Here is a 17,828-nt window from a genome sequence, read left to right as displayed (position 1 = left end):
ACAAAGCAAGAACAAGCAAAAAAATTAAATATAGACTATATAAACAGAATATTGACTATATCATGTTATATATTGTGTACGAATAAGAACCGCACCACTGAAAAAAGAAAACTGCCGTTGTTTTGCAGTCATGCAGACCATTGTTTAATGCACATTTTATTAATGAGTGTCATCGGGGGGTTATCAGGTTTTGGTGGGTGTGTTTTGTTCCTTCGAAGTTCTATAGCGTCAGTAACACACCTTTGGTTTAGTCTGGCCATCTAGTTAATGATCAGTGAGCTGGATTGGCTTTTGTCCATTCTGGTTGGTGGTGGAAACATCAGGCCAGATAAGACTCTGATCATCATCAGTATCACTTATGTTTATCCAATGAGAGTGAGAAAGCCTTTCATTTCCTCCTGTGTTTCTTTACAGTACCAGCACAGGCAGAGGTAGAGCAGAGATCTCTCTGCTACCTGAAACTCCCCACATTCTCCTGCCTCCATCTCTCCACTGGAACTAACACTCCATACACACAGAAGTGCAAAGACAACAAGAGAAATGCATTTCCAAATAAAGAGCTGGACATGGTCCGTATGGTTTACACTTGCTACTTGCACGGTAGGTCTTCACTTGACATATTTTCTATGTGTAATTTTGTGTGACAGAATCATCGGCAAAACATGTGAAACTGTCTGTTTTATAAGTTTTATACTGTAAAATGTGTAAAATGTACTGTAATGTGTTTACAGTTTTTCTGCATTTTTTACAAAATTATTCTGGCAACCACAGCTGCCGAAATTATTTTGTAAAAACTACAGAATTTTTTTTACAGTGTAGAAACTGCTACGTAAAGGGTTTTGGGGTTATTTGTGGGATAGGGATCAATAACATGAGTCAGAGTGATCCTTGTTTGATAACTGATTTACAAATAAATGTAAAGTGTTTCGCAATAATGAAATATTGAAATATGTTTGGATTTACAGCAGACTGCAGACTGAACAGTTGTCTGTAAATAAAAAAAAATGAAGATTTCAGGTTTAAACATGGTAAAAACATGTTAAACTGTGGTTAAAATCAGTTGTCATTACGCTTTTTCCACTGATATACATCTAGACTTCACAATCTTTAGCTTTATTAAACACTTTCTGGCCTTAACTGTGACACAAAATAGATTTCTCATGGTATATTTGCTTATCTCATTTTATTTACTTGTGAATTAGTTAATAATTTTTGTGAATCGCCTCAGATTTATCTAATTTTGTGAATATAAAATAAATTTCACCTCATATGATCATGTCCACACTTTTTCTGACTGTGGAATGTCTTCTTAGAAAATATTTAGGCACAAACTATGATCATGTTTTAAGCTTTTCTCAGGCCTCCACAGTCATAGAAGAGAATATTAAAATATTCCAAACTTGGAAAATTAATAAAAATTAATAACATCTTTAAAAAAATAATAATGTAAATTCATTGGTTAAAAGGTGTGGGGCCTCTGTAGAAAGAAGTGTAATTATTTAATATTTACCTCTTAATTTTATTGTTATATTATTGTTGTAAATTATAATTCTAAATAATTATAATATTATAAAAAATTTTTAAAAAAGAATATATAAATGCAGGGAAACTGTAAAAATCTGAACTCAAAAGAAAGATTATTATTGAGTTCTGAAATGTGCTAAAGATTCAGTATTGCAGATCTATAAGATACCGTGAGAAGTACCTAAATATCTTTGTTTCTATTGTATCTCTGTTTATTGCAGATTCTCACAGGTGCTCAGCATGAACCAGGCTACTGCTCATTTTATGAGGACTGTGGCCTAAACCCTGCAGTGGAGGGGGCTCTTATCCCCCCTAGGGTACCCTGTAAGGACTACAGAAAAGCTGTGAATGTGACAGGAGACCACTATGAACTTTTTAAATCCGTGTGCCCGATGTTGGCCCATGGTGAGGGTGAAACATTGGCCTGCTGCTCCATCAGACAGCTCACTGCTCTACAGAGCAGCTTGATGTTGTCCAAAGCCGTGCTGATCCGCTGCCCGTCCTGCGCCGACAACTTTGCGCATATGCACTGCGCCACCACCTGCAGTCCCAACCAAAGTCAGATATTAAAGATTACGAAAACCGCAAACATCACGCAACCCACTGGCATTGTTAAGGAAGCTGTGGTGGGTTACGAGGCTTATGTATCTACCAGCTTCTCAGATGCATCGTTTAGGTCCTGCAAAAACGTACGAATCCCAGCCACCGGAGGCTATGCCATCGCCACAATGTGTGGTCGCTATGGTGCACCGCTGTGCACGCCACAACGCTGGTTAGATTTCCAGGGCGACTCGAGCAATGGACTGGCTCCTCTGGATATTAACTTCAAGCTTTTGCCAGACGGTCAGACCGCTGGACTCCCACCAGGAGCGGTTCTGTTTGCAGGAACAGCATTGAATTGTAACGAGACGACACCGACAGGTGGCGAGGCCTGTTCCTGTCAGGACTGCGAACAATCCTGTCCAGCTGTTCCACAGCCACCACCTTTACCAGAACCATTCATGATTGGTCGACTAGATGGTGTCCTTGTCATCTGCATCATAGTCTTCTCCTGCATCCTTCTCCTTCTCATGTGTTATGTAATTTTAGAGTACACTATCCACTACCAAAAGTCAAAGGGCGCTCGGAAGGGCAAGAACAGCAAGGACCAGAACGAAAATGAGACTGAACGTAAAATCAGTCCTAAAGATGTTACGTGCTCTGATAAAGCCAGTCTTGCCACTCAGGAATTCCTGGGATCTCTTTTCCAGACCTGGGGAACCATAATGGCACGATATCCTCTGATAGTGCTCCCAGTCTGCCTGGTGGTTGTGTTGGCATTCGCAGTGGGAATAAAAGACATAGAACTCACCACAGATCCTGTCCAGCTCTGGTCAGCGCCCCAAAGTCGTGCCATGCGTGAGAAGGCCTTCCATGATGCAAATTTTGATCCATTTTACCGCACCAATCAGCTGATCCTGACCACTCCGGACAGGCCCAGTCACTACTATGACTCCTTACTCTTTGGCGAACAGAACTTCAGTGGTATCATCTCTAAAGGTGATATTACCTAGTTTTTCCACTTTTTGGTCAAATAAAAATCTGTGTGGTTGTCTAAATTAACTAGTCATGAAAGTCTCAAAAGCATACTTTAGATCTACTTTCACAATACAACAGAAGTAGCAACAGATTTTTTTTCAGTAGCCTACGTTCACCAAAGAAAAAATGATAATCGAAAAAGACAAAAAAAAATTAGAGCAGAAACTTGGTTCAATCCATTAGTTATTTAGCTATTGGAAGTGTATGTTCATCCATTAGATTATAGTAGTTCTTGATTTGTTTGTGTTTTTTGAGAGGGCTAAATTTGTACTCTCAATTTTTCTATAATACACACGTTTTTCTCATTAAAACTCCATTACACCGTTCATGTGTTCACCAGATCAACTCATCAAACCATGGAAATTTTTTTACGTAACAAAGCAGCGTTTGTTGAAATCACGTGACTTGGCCAGTTTGAGTCGCTCTCCGAAACACTGATTCGAAACAAAAGATTCATACATGTTTCGAAGCTTTATTAAGCAGCGTTTCAAAGCGGCCATCACTAGTTTTCTGTATACATTTCATCCAAAATTCGAACTTTTTTTATGCTACCAAGAGAAACACTGTGAAGCTTAAGTTTGGATGTGTAGCTTACGTAAAGGATGTGGAATTGCAATATCAAGAGCAATAACCGACATTTATTATTGTTTTGTCATAACCATTTAGTCCTAATCGTTTTAAGCAGCTATGCTTAAGTTTCAGTCATATTAAAATATATTGTGTATGTTTCTTTCGCACAGATTTGATCATTGAGCTGTTGGAGCTTCAGCAGAAAATCCAAGCAATTGAATTATGGTCAGATGAACTAAACCGCACTGCAAGCCTTAAAGATGTTTGCTATGCGCCACTCAATCCAGACAAACCCTCTTTAACAGACTGCGCTGTCAACAGCCTACCGCAATACTTCCAAAATAGCATGGATAACCTGAACGCCAAAGCAAATATGACAGAGCTCGGCGTGACTAAGGAGGTGGATTGGAGGGACCATTTCATCTACTGCGTTAAGTAAGTCAGATATCTATATCTGTAGTTGTCACATTACCTACCTAACATTTGAGACTGCACGATTTGTACGCAGAGATTTTTCAGGCAGACAGGATGCAACGTAGGTTACATTGTTAAGCCAGTAGGTGGCGACAAGTGACTCCTTATGAGTGAGTCATTGAATCATTTGCTCACCAATTGATTCAGTAACATAATTAATTCAGGAACAAAATAAGAACAGGCTCAATTCGTAATTTGTAGCATACTATTAGGCTAGTAATATACTAATACAAAATCTATATAAAAGCTTTATATGTCAGAAATAGTAAGATTAGTATACTAGTATGGTAGGCTCCATCCAAAATTGCCAAAGGTAGCCTAATTGTTTTGAATAAGTATGTACCTTGCGAATGTTTAAAAAAATTGTTTTCTATATTGAATGTGTGCCTTATTAATGTAATCCGGATGTACTACATTCTTCATGTTGTCATTATAATGTGACCTACCAGCGTAAGTTACGTCGATACACAATCATTCACAAATCCTCTTATGTGGCCTGATGGGATAGTAAACTGTCTCGTCCGAACTGGCAGGTCATCCGGGCAATACGCTAATATACTTTGTGCCTACTGGTTTATGAATACTGTGAATTCAAACATATTACACTTTTCACATACTGTTTACTATGTAGTAGGTAACTATACCTATTCAGACACAGCCAGTGAGTGGCTCCTATATAGAATATTAGCATATCACTACTATAATAATAAAAGAAATGGTAAGAGTAGTATGCTATTTCGAAATCAGTTACTGTATTCATAGGAGAGTCATTGAATCATTCACTCAACCAACTAGATTGTTCTAAAACGCTGATTCAATCAAGAACAAAATGCTACCATTTGAATGAAATTGTTTTCATTGGTGATAAAATAGACAAAGTTACTGCTAATATTGTCTAAAATGTAAGTTACTCAATTATTCTTGTTTATTGAACTGTATTATAAAAACAATATCACACAAAACATAACTATATTATGCTTGCCCACAGCTCTCCATTATCATTTAAAGACATCACAGCTCTTGGCATGAGTTGTATGGCAGATTATGGAGGCCCTGTCTTCCCCTTCCTGGCTGTAGGAGGATATGAGAGTAAGACACAAATCTGGTGGCTAACATTTCACCACTATCTTAAAGATTCACTGGGCTGACTTTGGCTTTCCATTACATTTTCAGATGAGGAATACACCGCTGCTGAAGCCCTGATCCTTACCTTCTCCCTAAACAATTACGCACGAACTGATGTTAAATTTAAGGTGGCTGAAGAGTGGGAACGAAGGTTCCTTGAGATTGTACAGGAATACCAGAAAAACCCAAACACAAACTTCACATTTGCCTACATGGCTGAGGTGAGACTATGTTGACCATATGCTGTAATGATCAAAGATGTCAGTGTTTACAGTCTCATAATCGAACTGTCTGGTGCTCTGCAGAGGTCTTTGGAGGATGAGATTAACAGAACGACTGCAGAGGATATCCCCATATTCATGATAAGCTATGCTGTCATCTTCCTCTACATAGCCGTGGCTCTTGGGGAATATACATCCTGGAAGCGTATCCTGGTGAGTGCGTAACAGAGTGGTTAATGGCTTACTGGGAATTTTCTCATTTCTGATAACGGGAATAAAGGAAGAAGCAATTATTTTCTTAAAATAAAGGCCTAATGAAAACTCCAGCATGTTTTAAGTGTGTTCTGAGCAATCGAATCAATACTTTCTTGATTAAAATAGTCCAGTCCTATTAATAGTTATCAATTAAAAAATAGATATAGATGTTATTAGTTATAAATATTTATTTTGTTAACAATACTAAAATATTGCATCTAATATAAATAGTGACAATTTTTAAAATGTTTTAACTCTTTTAAAAATCTCTGATTTTTTTTTTTCACTTCACTTCAATCTTTTTTAAAATGGTCCTTTTAAATATTGTTAAATATTAAAGAATATCTATGAAATGAGGTTGTTAAAGTGTCATTAATAATAATTATAATAGTTTTATAAAAGTGTCGTCATTGAGTGCTATAAAGAGCTGATAAGCAAATTGTATTATTATTATTATTAGAAGAAGAAGAAAAAGAAAATATTTTTAGATGAAACACATACAAAAGTATCTCAGATGAGCTACCCATTGGCGTATTTTGACAAGGTGATATTATTGTTTTCATAGGTAGACTCAAAGTTCTTGGTTGGACTGGGTGGTATTCTGGTGGTTGGCTGCTCTGTCATGGCCTCAATGGGTTTCTATGCCTGGATTGGGTTTCCGTCCTCACTGGTCATTCTGCAGGTCGTACCCTTCCTTGTGCTTGCTGTGGGAGCTGATAACATCTTCATTTTTGTTCTGGAATATCAGGTTTGTTGAGTTTATTGAGTTTTCTTCAATTGTTTTTTTTTTTTTTTTTGCTTGCCTTACTAGGGTCAGCTATAATCACACTGTAGGTTGCTCTTAACTCACTTTTCTTAGTCACCATTCTACTCTACCATTCAAAACTTTGGGTCAGTTAGATTTTTTGGAAATAAATTGCAATTAAAGGGAATAATAAATGACAGTAAAGACATAACGTTACAAAAAATATATTTAAAATAAATGCTGTTCTTTTGAATTTCCTATTCATCAAAGAATCCTAAGAAAGCATATCCTTGTAATTTAAATATTAAGCAGCTGTCTTCAACTGTGATAACAATATGAAATATTTCTTGAGCAGCTATTCAGCATATTAGAATGATTTCTAGAATGATCATGTGACACTGAAGACTGGAGCAATGATGCTGAAATTTCAGCTTTACCATCACAGGAATAAATAACATTTTAAAATATATTCAAAGAGACTTGTAATAACATTTCTGTTATTGTTGTTTTTACTTCACTATCAATCAAATAAATGCAAAATTGTGTGTGTGTGTATGTATATATATATATATCTATCTTACCAACCCCAAACTTTTAAATGGTAGCGTATATCTTCCATTATATTCTATTTTAGAACTTAAAGATATTACTGTATGTATCTACTACTATCGCTATAATTTCATAAAACATGCTTTCTTTCTGTATTTTCTATGTTTAATCTCTATCAGAGAGATATGCGCAGACCAGGAGAGAAGAGGGAGGAACAGATTGGGAGAGTTCTTGGAAATGTGGCTCCCAGCATGCTGCTTTGCAGTTTGTCTGAATCTGTTTGTTTCTTTCTGGGTGAGAATCTCCTACTGATCTCAAACTCTACTTTAATCCATAAAAACAAGTACAAGAGAGAAAAAATATATAATTTTCAAATCCATTATGGATATAAATCAGGAACATTTATTATATTGCCTGACCTTTACTCACTTGTGCATGTCAGCGAGACCTGATGCAGTAGATATGTACCATCCTAATTAAAGAGAGATATGATTCATGTATAGTACAGCCAATAATGTACTTTCGGCTCCTGAATGAGTCATATTTAATGCAGTCAATGGGTTCAGATTCATTCCATCTATGAGGAAACATATATACTGCTGATTAAACACACCCTTACTGTCTCTTTGCAGGTGCTTTGAGCACTATGCCAGCAGTGAGGTCTTTTGCCCTGTACGCAGCACTGGCTGTGCTCATGGACTTCATTCTACAGATGACTGCCTTTGTGGCTCTGCTCTCACTTGACGCTCGGCGTCAGGATGCAAACCGGTGTGAGATAGCTTGCTGCGTTACTGTGAAAACTCCACACCCATCCAAACCCAACCAGGGCATCCTGCTCCCATTAATGAAAAAATACTACGCCCCTGCACTGCTCAACCCTGTCAGCAGGGTATTAGTGGTACGTTCCTATTTCGCCAACATTGGTATTAGCATGTTTCTTCAATTACAAGCACTTTTATGTCCCAGGGTGGATTTATATTAACCAACAGATTTCAATATAATTTTTCTTTTCACATGAAACTTGGAAAAGTTGGAAAATTAATTTATAGTGAATTACTGATCTAGGGATTTTATAGATTTTCCTTTGTCCCATAAAATATGAAAATAAAATAATATGTTTAATATAATAATCTAAAAATAATAATAAAATAAATTACATTTTTTTTTGTTGAAATTTATTTCGATTTTGTACTGTTGTTGCCTTAGTTTTGTACCTTAGTTGTCCTTAGCATAATTCTTAACACAGCCAACCATTTTGACACATAAATACATAAAATACATTTATATTTTACATATAACTTTAACAGAACAAAGGAAGACATTTTATTCCAATAATATATACAATGTAAAACTAGTAAATGTGGCTAAAAGTGCCCATTGGTGGGAAACACCCATTCACAGAATTCTATTTTATCGCTTTCTAAAAAAAAGTTGATATTATGATTGTAACTGGGAGATTTTCTGTCCTTTATATGCTCTTATATGAACAAATTAGTAATAGTTTAATCTTATTATGTCTTGTTCTCTTAGATGGTGGTGTTCCTTGCGATTTTCTGTGCCTGTGTGTTCCTCATGTTCCATGTAAAAGTGGGCTTAAATCAGGAACTGGCCATGCCATCTGTAAGTACACAAGTTTACTCTACTAGCCTGCCAATAAAAATGACCAATTATGCCAAAATGCAAATTAAAAAAACCTTTCAGTTATTGAATATTAAGTTATAGAGTGTTGACTTTCTCTCTTTGTCTATGCGTAAATATTATCAGGACTCCTACATGTTGGACTACTTCGCATACCTCTATAAGTATTTTGAGGTTGGTGTGCCCACGTATTTTATCACGACCAAAGGGTTCAATTTCACCAGTGAGGAGGGCATAAATGCAGTGTGTTCCAGTGTGGGATGTGACCAGTTCTCTTTCACCCAGAAGATCCGATACGCCACCGAGTACCCTGAGCAGTAAGTCTTATATATCTATATTAAAGCACTCTATGTAATCTGTAAATGTAAACTTACAGTAAATGTAAAATATACATTATTTAAATATAACTAAAGTTGTTTATGTAATGTAATTGTATACATTTTGGCCTTGATTATAGTCTGTAAATACAAAAATCAGGTGTTAGCACCAATTTACTTATATATTCGGTGGTCTGGCAGCACTCCATACTCTTTACCTCATTTGCTCATTACTTACTTACAGTTCATGAATTCTTTACTAATTAAAATGGTAAAATAAAATGCCAAGTCACACAGAGCTTTTATAATATTGGTAAAGAGCCAGATAAACTATGAGCTATTGTGTCATATTATGCACTACCCTTCAAAAGTTTGGAGTTAGAATTATTTATTTTTTTTAGTTTTTGAAAGACCAAGGCTGCATTTATTTAATCAAAAATACATTAACAACTGTAATATTGTGAAAAATGATTACAATTTAAAATATTTTTTTCTATTTGAATATATTTTAAAGTGTAATGTATTGCTGTGATGGCAAAGCTGAATTTTCAGTAGCAATTACTCAGTGTCCCATTATTCACATTATGATCCTTCAGTAATGATTCTAGTATGCTACCTTGATGCTCAAGAATAATTTATTATTATTATCAATGTTGGAAGCAATTGTGCTGCTTAATATTTTGTGAAAATTAGATTCCTTTTTTTTCAGGATTCTTTGATGAATATAGAGTTCAAAAGAACAGCATTTATTTGAAATGGAACCTTTTGTAACAATGTACTGTAAAAATCTTTAGTGTCACTATCAATCAGTTTAATGTGTCTTTGGCTTGCTGAGTAAAAGTATTAATTACTTTTAGAAAAAAAATTAGCTTTTGAATGGAAGTGCGTGTTTATGTCGTGAGAATACTTTGCTTGCAGATGACACTTAATTTGATATATTGTTTAAAAAATGAAATTCATAAAAAAAAATTTGAAGTGAGACTTACTTTTCTTTTAAGCTGCTGATCAAAACTAAAATCTTGCTGATTGCTCTAGATCTTACTTGGCTATCCCAGCATCCTCCTGGGTGGATGACTATATTGATTGGCTGAACCCTGGATCCAAATGTTGTCGTATCTATACGGCTGGCCCAAACAAAGATGAATTTTGTCCTGCCAATGAGAGTAAGTGTTTCTATATAATTTAGCAGTTAACATATAAAGCCTTGTTGTTTAGTGTGTGTGTGTGTGTGTGTGTGTTTCAATGCAGCATTCTTAGAGAACTAATTATAAACTTTTTTTGACAGCTGGTCTCTTCATGTGTACCAAGAAGTGTATCAGTGTACCCGAAAATGGGGTTCTGCGACCTAGTGTTGAAAATTTTAACAGATTTCTGCCAGACTTTCTTAGCAACAGACCTGACCTACAGTGTCCAAAAGGGTAAGAAAAGCAACCACCTGAAAGACTGAACAGAATAAATGTTTAGAATAAAACATGTTCATGATTATGGTTTCATTTCCAGTGGTTTGGGAGCTTATGATAAAGCTGTGGTTAGAGACGAAACTGGGGAAATAATAGGTGAGATGCATGAATGAATTGTATGTGTAACAATTTGCATTCACCTTCTATAGCAGTGGCTCTCAACCAGTAGCCTAATTTTAATAATATGATTTCTAGACCTGGAAATGGTTTATGAAAAATTATTTGGGCATTTTTATAATGAATATACATTTTTCTAGTTATGCCAAGCATAAAATATTTTTAAAAGATTCCGATAACACTTTACAATAAGGTTCCATTAGTTAATATAACATGAGCAAACAATGAACAATACATTTATTACAGTATTTATTAATACAGTAGTGTACTAACATAAGTGTTAAGGCAATAAAAACATGTTTTGCACCCAAATTACAATGTGCGTGATGTCTAGCAAGCATTTAGCTAAACTTAACTAACCACCCTGTTAACACTAAAGTTCCATTAGTTAATGTTAGTTAATGTATTAACTAACATGAACAAACAATAAACAATACATTTATTACACTATTTATTAAACTTTGATAATGTTAGTCAATGAAAATACAGTTGTTCATTGTTAGTTCATCTTCATTCACAGTGCATTAACTAATGTTAACAAGCATAACTTTTGATTTTAATAATGCATTAGTAAATGTTGAAATTAACATTATCTAAGATTAATAAATGCTGTAGAAGTATTGTTCATGCTTAGTTCATGTTAACTAAAGTAGCTAACTAATGTCAACTAATGAAACTTATTGTAAAGTGTTACCAAGATTCCTTATCCTTAATTCTCCAGTAAATTATGAACAGCTTGAAAAGTCATGAGGCCTTTAAATATTGTTGTGAACAATGGGGAAACTTGTAGTCAAAACGGTTGAAAATCACTGTTCTACAGAACTATTCAGTCATGATGTCAATTTGTAGGCTATTTTGCATTAGTTCCCATCATCAATTTAAGAACAGCAGTTTCTGGTTTATGAGTCAATTTAGTTGTTAATATTACTGTATGAAATTTTAATGTTTTGCTCTATAACATCAGTTAAACACTGTCATATCACAACACAACTCTTGAAACTAGAAACAAGCTATGTTGCTAAAAAGTTGCTAAGCTACAACGACTAGAACAGTTGTTGTCAAGCAAGTAAACTCACGTCCTTGTGATAGTTGTAGTCCTTATTTAGTGACTTGTTCACAATGTTTGAGGTATGACTGTAATTTGTGTTAAAGAATAAAATGTGACAAAGCCACAGACCCTAGTTTACTCATAAACTGAAGCCCACTACTAGCTAAAATGCTAACTGTCTTCCAGGGTTTGAGGCCTTCAGACAGCTCATATAAAACACATGTAAGTGTTTGATTCATTATGTCATCTCTTCGTTTTTCAGCGTCTCGTTTCATGGCCTACCACACTCCTCTGGTCAACTCGCAGGAGTTCACGGCAGCGCTGGAGAAAGCCAGAGAACTGGCACATAATATCACAATGACCATGAGGAACGTCACAGGCACCTCTCAAGACTTTGAGGTCTTCCCTTACACGTAGGTGTCCACTTCTAATCCTCCCTTATCTTACTACATTTAACATCCTCACCCTTGCTGCTTCTTCTTCCGGATAAGATAAGAAGCAATAATCAGTTCATGTAATCATATTGAATGATAACGCGTCCTTGAGCTACTTAATAAATTGCAAAACAGCATCACGGATCCTAGAGCTACTTCATATTTTTCTTTCAACTACAGGATGGAATATATTTTGTATAGCAGGGATGTCACGCACCTATTTTAAAGGTGGCACCAGTGAAAAAGGAGTGCGCTTAATTTAAATGCATGTGCAGTTTGTAGTGTACTTAAAATCTAAAAAGTATATTTTTAATAAACTCTACTTACAGAAAATATATTAAATAAAAGGCCAATTAAGTGTACTTTGAGAGGTCTCTTAACTACACCTTTAAAAAGTGCACTTTGCAAATTTGTCAGATTAAAAGTTTTACTGTTAAAATGCATTTTAAATCATCAGTTTTTGATCATCTATTTGTGTTCACTTACATGCTAAAGCACTTGTAAAGTACTTGATTTTCATTTTAACTATAGTGTGTTATGCAACATCACATTTAAAGTTAATATATTTCAAATGTACTAAATTGCAACTTCATCATTACAAATGTGTATTTACAAATATATTTAAATACATGACATACAAGTTCAATAGAAATAGTCAGTCCTTTCGGCAGTACAGTTTAACCATATTTCAAATAGAAATAATTATGAAATTCCATCAAAAGATGCACTCAAAAAGATGTCAAATGAATATGTTAGACTAGAAAGAGGACCCAGGTTCAAAAATCTCTGAGCGCTGATTCTATGATCTTTTATTTCGCAGTGTGACGTATGTGTATTACGAACAGTATCTGACCATCGTGAACGAGGGTTTGTTCAACATCGGCGTGTGTCTGCTCCCCACATTCGTTGTGTGTTGTATCCTGCTCGGCATGGACTTGAGATCAGGCTTTCTGAACCTGCTCACCATAGTGATGATCACTGTGGATACGGTTGGTGTCATGACGTTGTGGGGTATCGACTTCAACGCTGTGTCGCTTATCAACCTTGTGACGGTGAGTTGTTCAGAGAAACACTGTATGGTCTGCATGTTTGCAGTTCATAAAAGTAGTCAGGAACGATCTATAACATTCTCATCTCACTGTGGGTTTGTTTTTCAGGCCGTTGGTATATCAGTAGAGTTTGTGTCTCATTTAACACGCTCATTTGCACTCAGTATTCAGCCCACGAAGGTGGAGAGGGCAAAGGAAGCCACAGCTAACATGGGCAGTGCGGTGAGTACCACAACAAACATGTTGAAGCTTCCTCAGTTATGCATTAGTTTGTATGTCCAGTTGTTGTGTTGTTTCATGCGCGTGTGTTTTCTCTTTCCAAGGTGTTTGCTGGAGTTGCGATGACCAATCTACCTGGAATAGTGGTGTTGGCATTGGCTAAAGCACAGCTCATCCAGATTGATTACTTGATTATAATTTAATCGCAGTGTGTTGTGTTATTTTATTTTACATTTAAGGTTAATATATTTCAAATGTACTAAATTGCAACTTCATCATTACAAATGTGTATTTACAAATATATTTAAATACATGACATACAAGTTCAATAGAAATAGTCAGTCCTTTCGGCAGTACAGTTTAACCATATTTCAAATAGAAATAATTATGAAATTCCATCAAAAGATGCACTCAAAAAGATGTCCTACCTATGTCAAAAAGCACTCTTAAGTTCAACCAATTGTGTTTAATATGAATTTAAACTATAATACATTTTCATTTAATTGCAAAAAATATGGAAGTGGGTATCCAAAAACATTATGTTGAGTTCACACTTAATGGCCCACGGCCTCATATTTCTGCCCGTGCTGCTCAGTTTCTTAGGTATGTTGCATGATTATTAAGACATGCAGTCTTTATGCACATGGTGCTCAATCCCAAAGAGTTTAAGTTCAAAGAGACTAGTTAAAATTCTAACAAAGTATTGTAATTGCATTGGTTTTGCAGTGTGCAACATGTAAATTTTGAACAAGTAAGCAAATTCGTATCCCAAAATGCAAATACAAAAATGTCAGTCAGCCAAAATGTAAAAGTTTTTACACAAAAACCACACACACACAAACTAATGACCAAAAATGTGTATTGCATTTCAAATCTAAAAACACAGACAATGAAAAATATATAGGAATCATCCAGTAAGAACAGATAAGGAAGAGGGAGGCATCAGACATGTCAGAACAAGAGTTCCATCATGAAGGAAGAAAAAAAAAACCTGATGCAATTTGTTTATACAGTCCAATATGCTGAAAGAGATGGAAATGTTATTTTAGTTGACATTACCACATACCACTTGATGAAATAAATGCAACATAATGAGGCAACAATGTAGCATTCTACCATTTGAATAGTTACACAATTTGAAGTGTTATTGAGAAATACAGTAAGAGAGTATAAGAGTTAATATTAGAGTTAAGAGTTTAATATTAGTACATTGTATTGCCAAATAATCAGTTATTTTAGTATTATTTATATACTATGGTAGTATTTATTCAAATGTTGAATTTGTGTTTATTTGTATATTTCCATTTTAAATGTAGTTTAAATAATTCAGTAATTTTATGTGATTGTCATTTTTATTTTATTTTTTATGTTTTTCTATTGATTTTTATTTATTTATAGTTTTTGTAATTTTAGCACCTTAACTTCAACTTAATTTACTTTAGTATGTTCAAGGTTTTTCATCTCATATTTATATTTTATTCTATTTCAACTTTATTTCAATTACTTTTATTAATTTTATTCAATTGCAATAAAAGATTAAGTTAAATTTTAGTTAACAATAAAAGACTATGCAGCAAGCACTAATATTCCATTCCAAACACTTGAACCAACCAAATAAAATCTGGTGTATTATAAAAGGGTTTGATTAAACAAAACTAATCAAAATCATCTGTCTGTGTTGCTCAGGTCCTGGTGTGAACAACGCAGTTCTGCTGCAGATTCAAGAGAAGAAAGCCAAAGAAATGGAACTCAACAGCAAAGCTACATATGACAACATTAGCTTCGAAAGCCATGAAAAGTAAAATGGCGAAATCTCTGTACAGCCATCATATCCAATAAAGGCTGGCGTTGTCTCCAAGACCACCCAAGAACCCAGCGAATTTGAAACTGATGTTTTGTAGCTCTTACAACCTGCTCTCCCTCTTTCTTCCAATTCATTTACCTCTAAAATTAGTGAACTGATAGTATAAGAGAATCCTCCGAATGAAGGGATCACCTGCCATAACATACACTACTGCATGTGAGACCTGAGGGAAAAAACAACCAATTGCATGCTCGGAAACATTTGAAGCAGAATCTCATCTTGCTATGTCAGCTCTATGCCTCTTTATGTGGACGCAGTAGTTGCGTTACTGCTATAAAACGGTCTATCTCCTTCTGAAGATGTTCATGAGAGATACGCAGCTTGTCAGTCCTTCACCATCATTTTTACCTGTGATTATCTTGCCCAGGCCACACCCGAGACAAAGTGATAATGGATACAAATGAGGAGCTCAATTCCACTGTTTTAGAAATAAGAAAATTAGTACAATAGTTTAGAATTATTGTACTTTTTATTGTGTAATATTTGTAAAGTTATATTTAACTTTGTTGTTATGTTTCATGTTGCCATTTTTGCATGCAAGTAATTGTCTTGTTGAGGACAGAAAGCAGACACTGCAACTCAAATAACACTCCAGTATAAAGAGCATCTGCTCTTGTATTATAAGCATTACTGTAATTATATTAAATGCACTGTGTGTATATCTACATTCTGTATAAATGTTCAATATTATTATCTCAATAGTTCAATATCTCAACTTTGCATTCAAAGTTTACCATTTACTGTTAAAGGAACAATAAAGCACTTTTACAGCAGTTTATTGGCTGTATGAATGTAGGCAAACTAATACAAATTTCAAAGGCAATCAATGAACTTCTTTTTTTAAAGGATATTTTTACAGGATAAATATTTAAAAATGTAAAAACACTGTAAAAAACAAACATTCAAAATAAACTATACTGAACTGTAATATTGCCTTCTCATATGAATATTATCTAGCAAGTATTCAAATATTTAAGCCTGTCACTAAACAGCTTTTAACGTTATTGTACAAAATCATCCTACAGTAAATCAAAGTTCACATTTATTGGCACATATCATTCATAACATTCTATATTAAACATTTGTGCAATGAAAAACAGGTTTTATACAGCCACACAATTACACTGCATGGACCAAAATAAAAGGAAAATCAAATCCTAACAATGGAAAGCTCTGAAATTAATGACACTACACTAATGAAATAAAATATATAACACTATCAATTGAGCAAACAAAGCACCTGCAATAAAGATGTGCAATTCTTACGTTCACACACACACATACACACACACACACACACACACACACACAAACACGCACGTACCCAAAGACTTTAACCCAGAAATCTGTTGCTCTCTGGCCAATACTGCTGCATAAGGGAAATCTCTCTCACTCACACATGCACTCATTCACTGGTGCAGAGTTCACGATGGTCAAAGGGGATGTTTGGAGAAAAACAAGGGCCTAGTCTCTTAAAATTTATTATATCTTTCATTAATTAATTAGCATAGCTATCAGCAATAAAATAAACGTCCGAAACACATAAGTCTATAAAGATAAACCTCTAAAGACTGAAAGACTGTATGTATATCTTGGCTGATTCTTGTTTCATCAAGTTAAAAAAAAAAAAATAAAAAAAAAAAATAAAAAATATTGAGCCATCTGCCATCTAGTGGACATTTGTTTTGTTGTGACAAAGTAAAATATTCGTACACGCTTCAAGAGCACATTTGGGCTTGCTATTCCCTATGTATACACATAATATACACAAAATCATTTAGTTTAATGACTAAATTTACATTTTTAAAACCATTTTCTAAAATGTAACTCTCTGGTCTGACTGAATAACATGCACTGCTCTGTCAAACAGACCAATCCAGAACCTGATTGGTGACTTATGAAACACAGCAGATATTGATCTGTTGATGACCATGCAGAACTGAAGCATCTAGTTCCCTCCTGCATGAAATATTGTCTCAAACTGTGCGTTAAGACCTAAACACGGTTCATGAGGGTGCTTCACAGCAGGAGAAGCTCTGACTTAACATCAGTAACTCAGAATCTCTGGTAGACAGGCGGACGTCCCGTTCAGAGGTCAGCATGTAAGAGACCTGTGTTCACGAGCCTTCAGTCTTGCTCTTTTTTCCCTCCTAACAGAGATAGTGGCAATTGAAAAATTATGAATTTCTGAATATCATAGAATTGGACTTGTCGCCCATTTTTAATGGGCCCAACACAGTTTTTGAAAGAATGTCATATTCTTTATTTGTTTTAAATCTCTGGTCTGATACTTTTGAACCCCATAACATGCAAAACAAAAGCAAAAAAGGCAAAAAAAAAGCAAAGCTAAACAAAACAAAACAGCATTGCACATGCACAAGGTTTGTTTGGTTCAAACATTTGTGATTGTGTAACCATGCATTTCCAAGGAAAATTAATATACATGTACATTTTTTAAATATTATCAGTATTAACAACTTGAAAATGTTGAAAATCACAATTTTCAAAATATTGTTGAATTAGGTTTGTCCCCCTTTTTGAATGAATATGTATGTCATAATTATTGATGTTATAACGTTTATTTGTTTTAAATGTGGTCTCAAACTTGTGGACCGAATAACATAACAAAAATAAATAAATA

At 34.8% G+C, this 17,828-nt stretch overlaps 1 protein-coding gene across 1 annotated transcript; it reads left to right on the top strand.

Annotated features, from left to right (window-relative positions):
• Window positions 1–385: 385 nt before the first annotated feature.
• LOC107703134 (NPC1-like 1) lies at window positions 386–16,022 on the top strand. The gene is made up of 20 exons (XM_016505665.1): window positions 386–600; window positions 1,746–3,063; window positions 3,843–4,107; window positions 5,135–5,235; window positions 5,320–5,492; window positions 5,577–5,705; window positions 6,313–6,495; window positions 7,221–7,335; window positions 7,674–7,939; window positions 8,572–8,661; window positions 8,806–8,996; window positions 10,032–10,159; window positions 10,282–10,414; window positions 10,497–10,552; window positions 11,884–12,034; window positions 12,876–13,107; window positions 13,213–13,326; window positions 13,428–13,511; window positions 13,845–13,926; window positions 15,010–16,022. Exons 1-20 carry the CDS (start codon window positions 541–543, stop codon window positions 15,123–15,125), a joined length of 3,987 nt encoding a protein of 1,328 aa, XP_016361151.1. The 5' UTR covers window positions 386–540; the 3' UTR covers window positions 15,126–16,022.
• Window positions 16,023–17,828: the final 1,806 nt, after the last annotated feature.

Source organism: Sinocyclocheilus anshuiensis, unplaced genomic scaffold (assembly GCF_001515605.1).
Source record: "Sinocyclocheilus anshuiensis isolate Anshui unplaced genomic scaffold, SAMN03320099.WGS_v1.1 scaffold794, whole genome shotgun sequence".
NCBI lineage: Eukaryota > Metazoa > Chordata > Actinopteri > Cypriniformes > Cyprinidae > Sinocyclocheilus > Sinocyclocheilus anshuiensis.
The sequence above is the reverse complement of the archived record's forward strand: the minus strand, read 5'-3'. Positions and strand labels throughout refer to the sequence as shown.

Coding starts and splice junctions, on each gene's coding strand:
- LOC107703134 (XM_016505665.1), top strand. CDS start 541: ATGCATTTCCAAATAAAGAGCTGGACATGGTCCGTATGGTTTACACTT. Junction 6,496..7,220: donor TTTTTGTTCTGGAATATCAG/GTTTGTTGAGTT, acceptor AATCTCTATCAG/AGAGATATGCGCAGACCAGG. Junction 7,336..7,673: donor ATCTGTTTGTTTCTTTCTGG/GTGAGAATCTCC, acceptor GTCTCTTTGCAG/GTGCTTTGAGCACTATGCCA.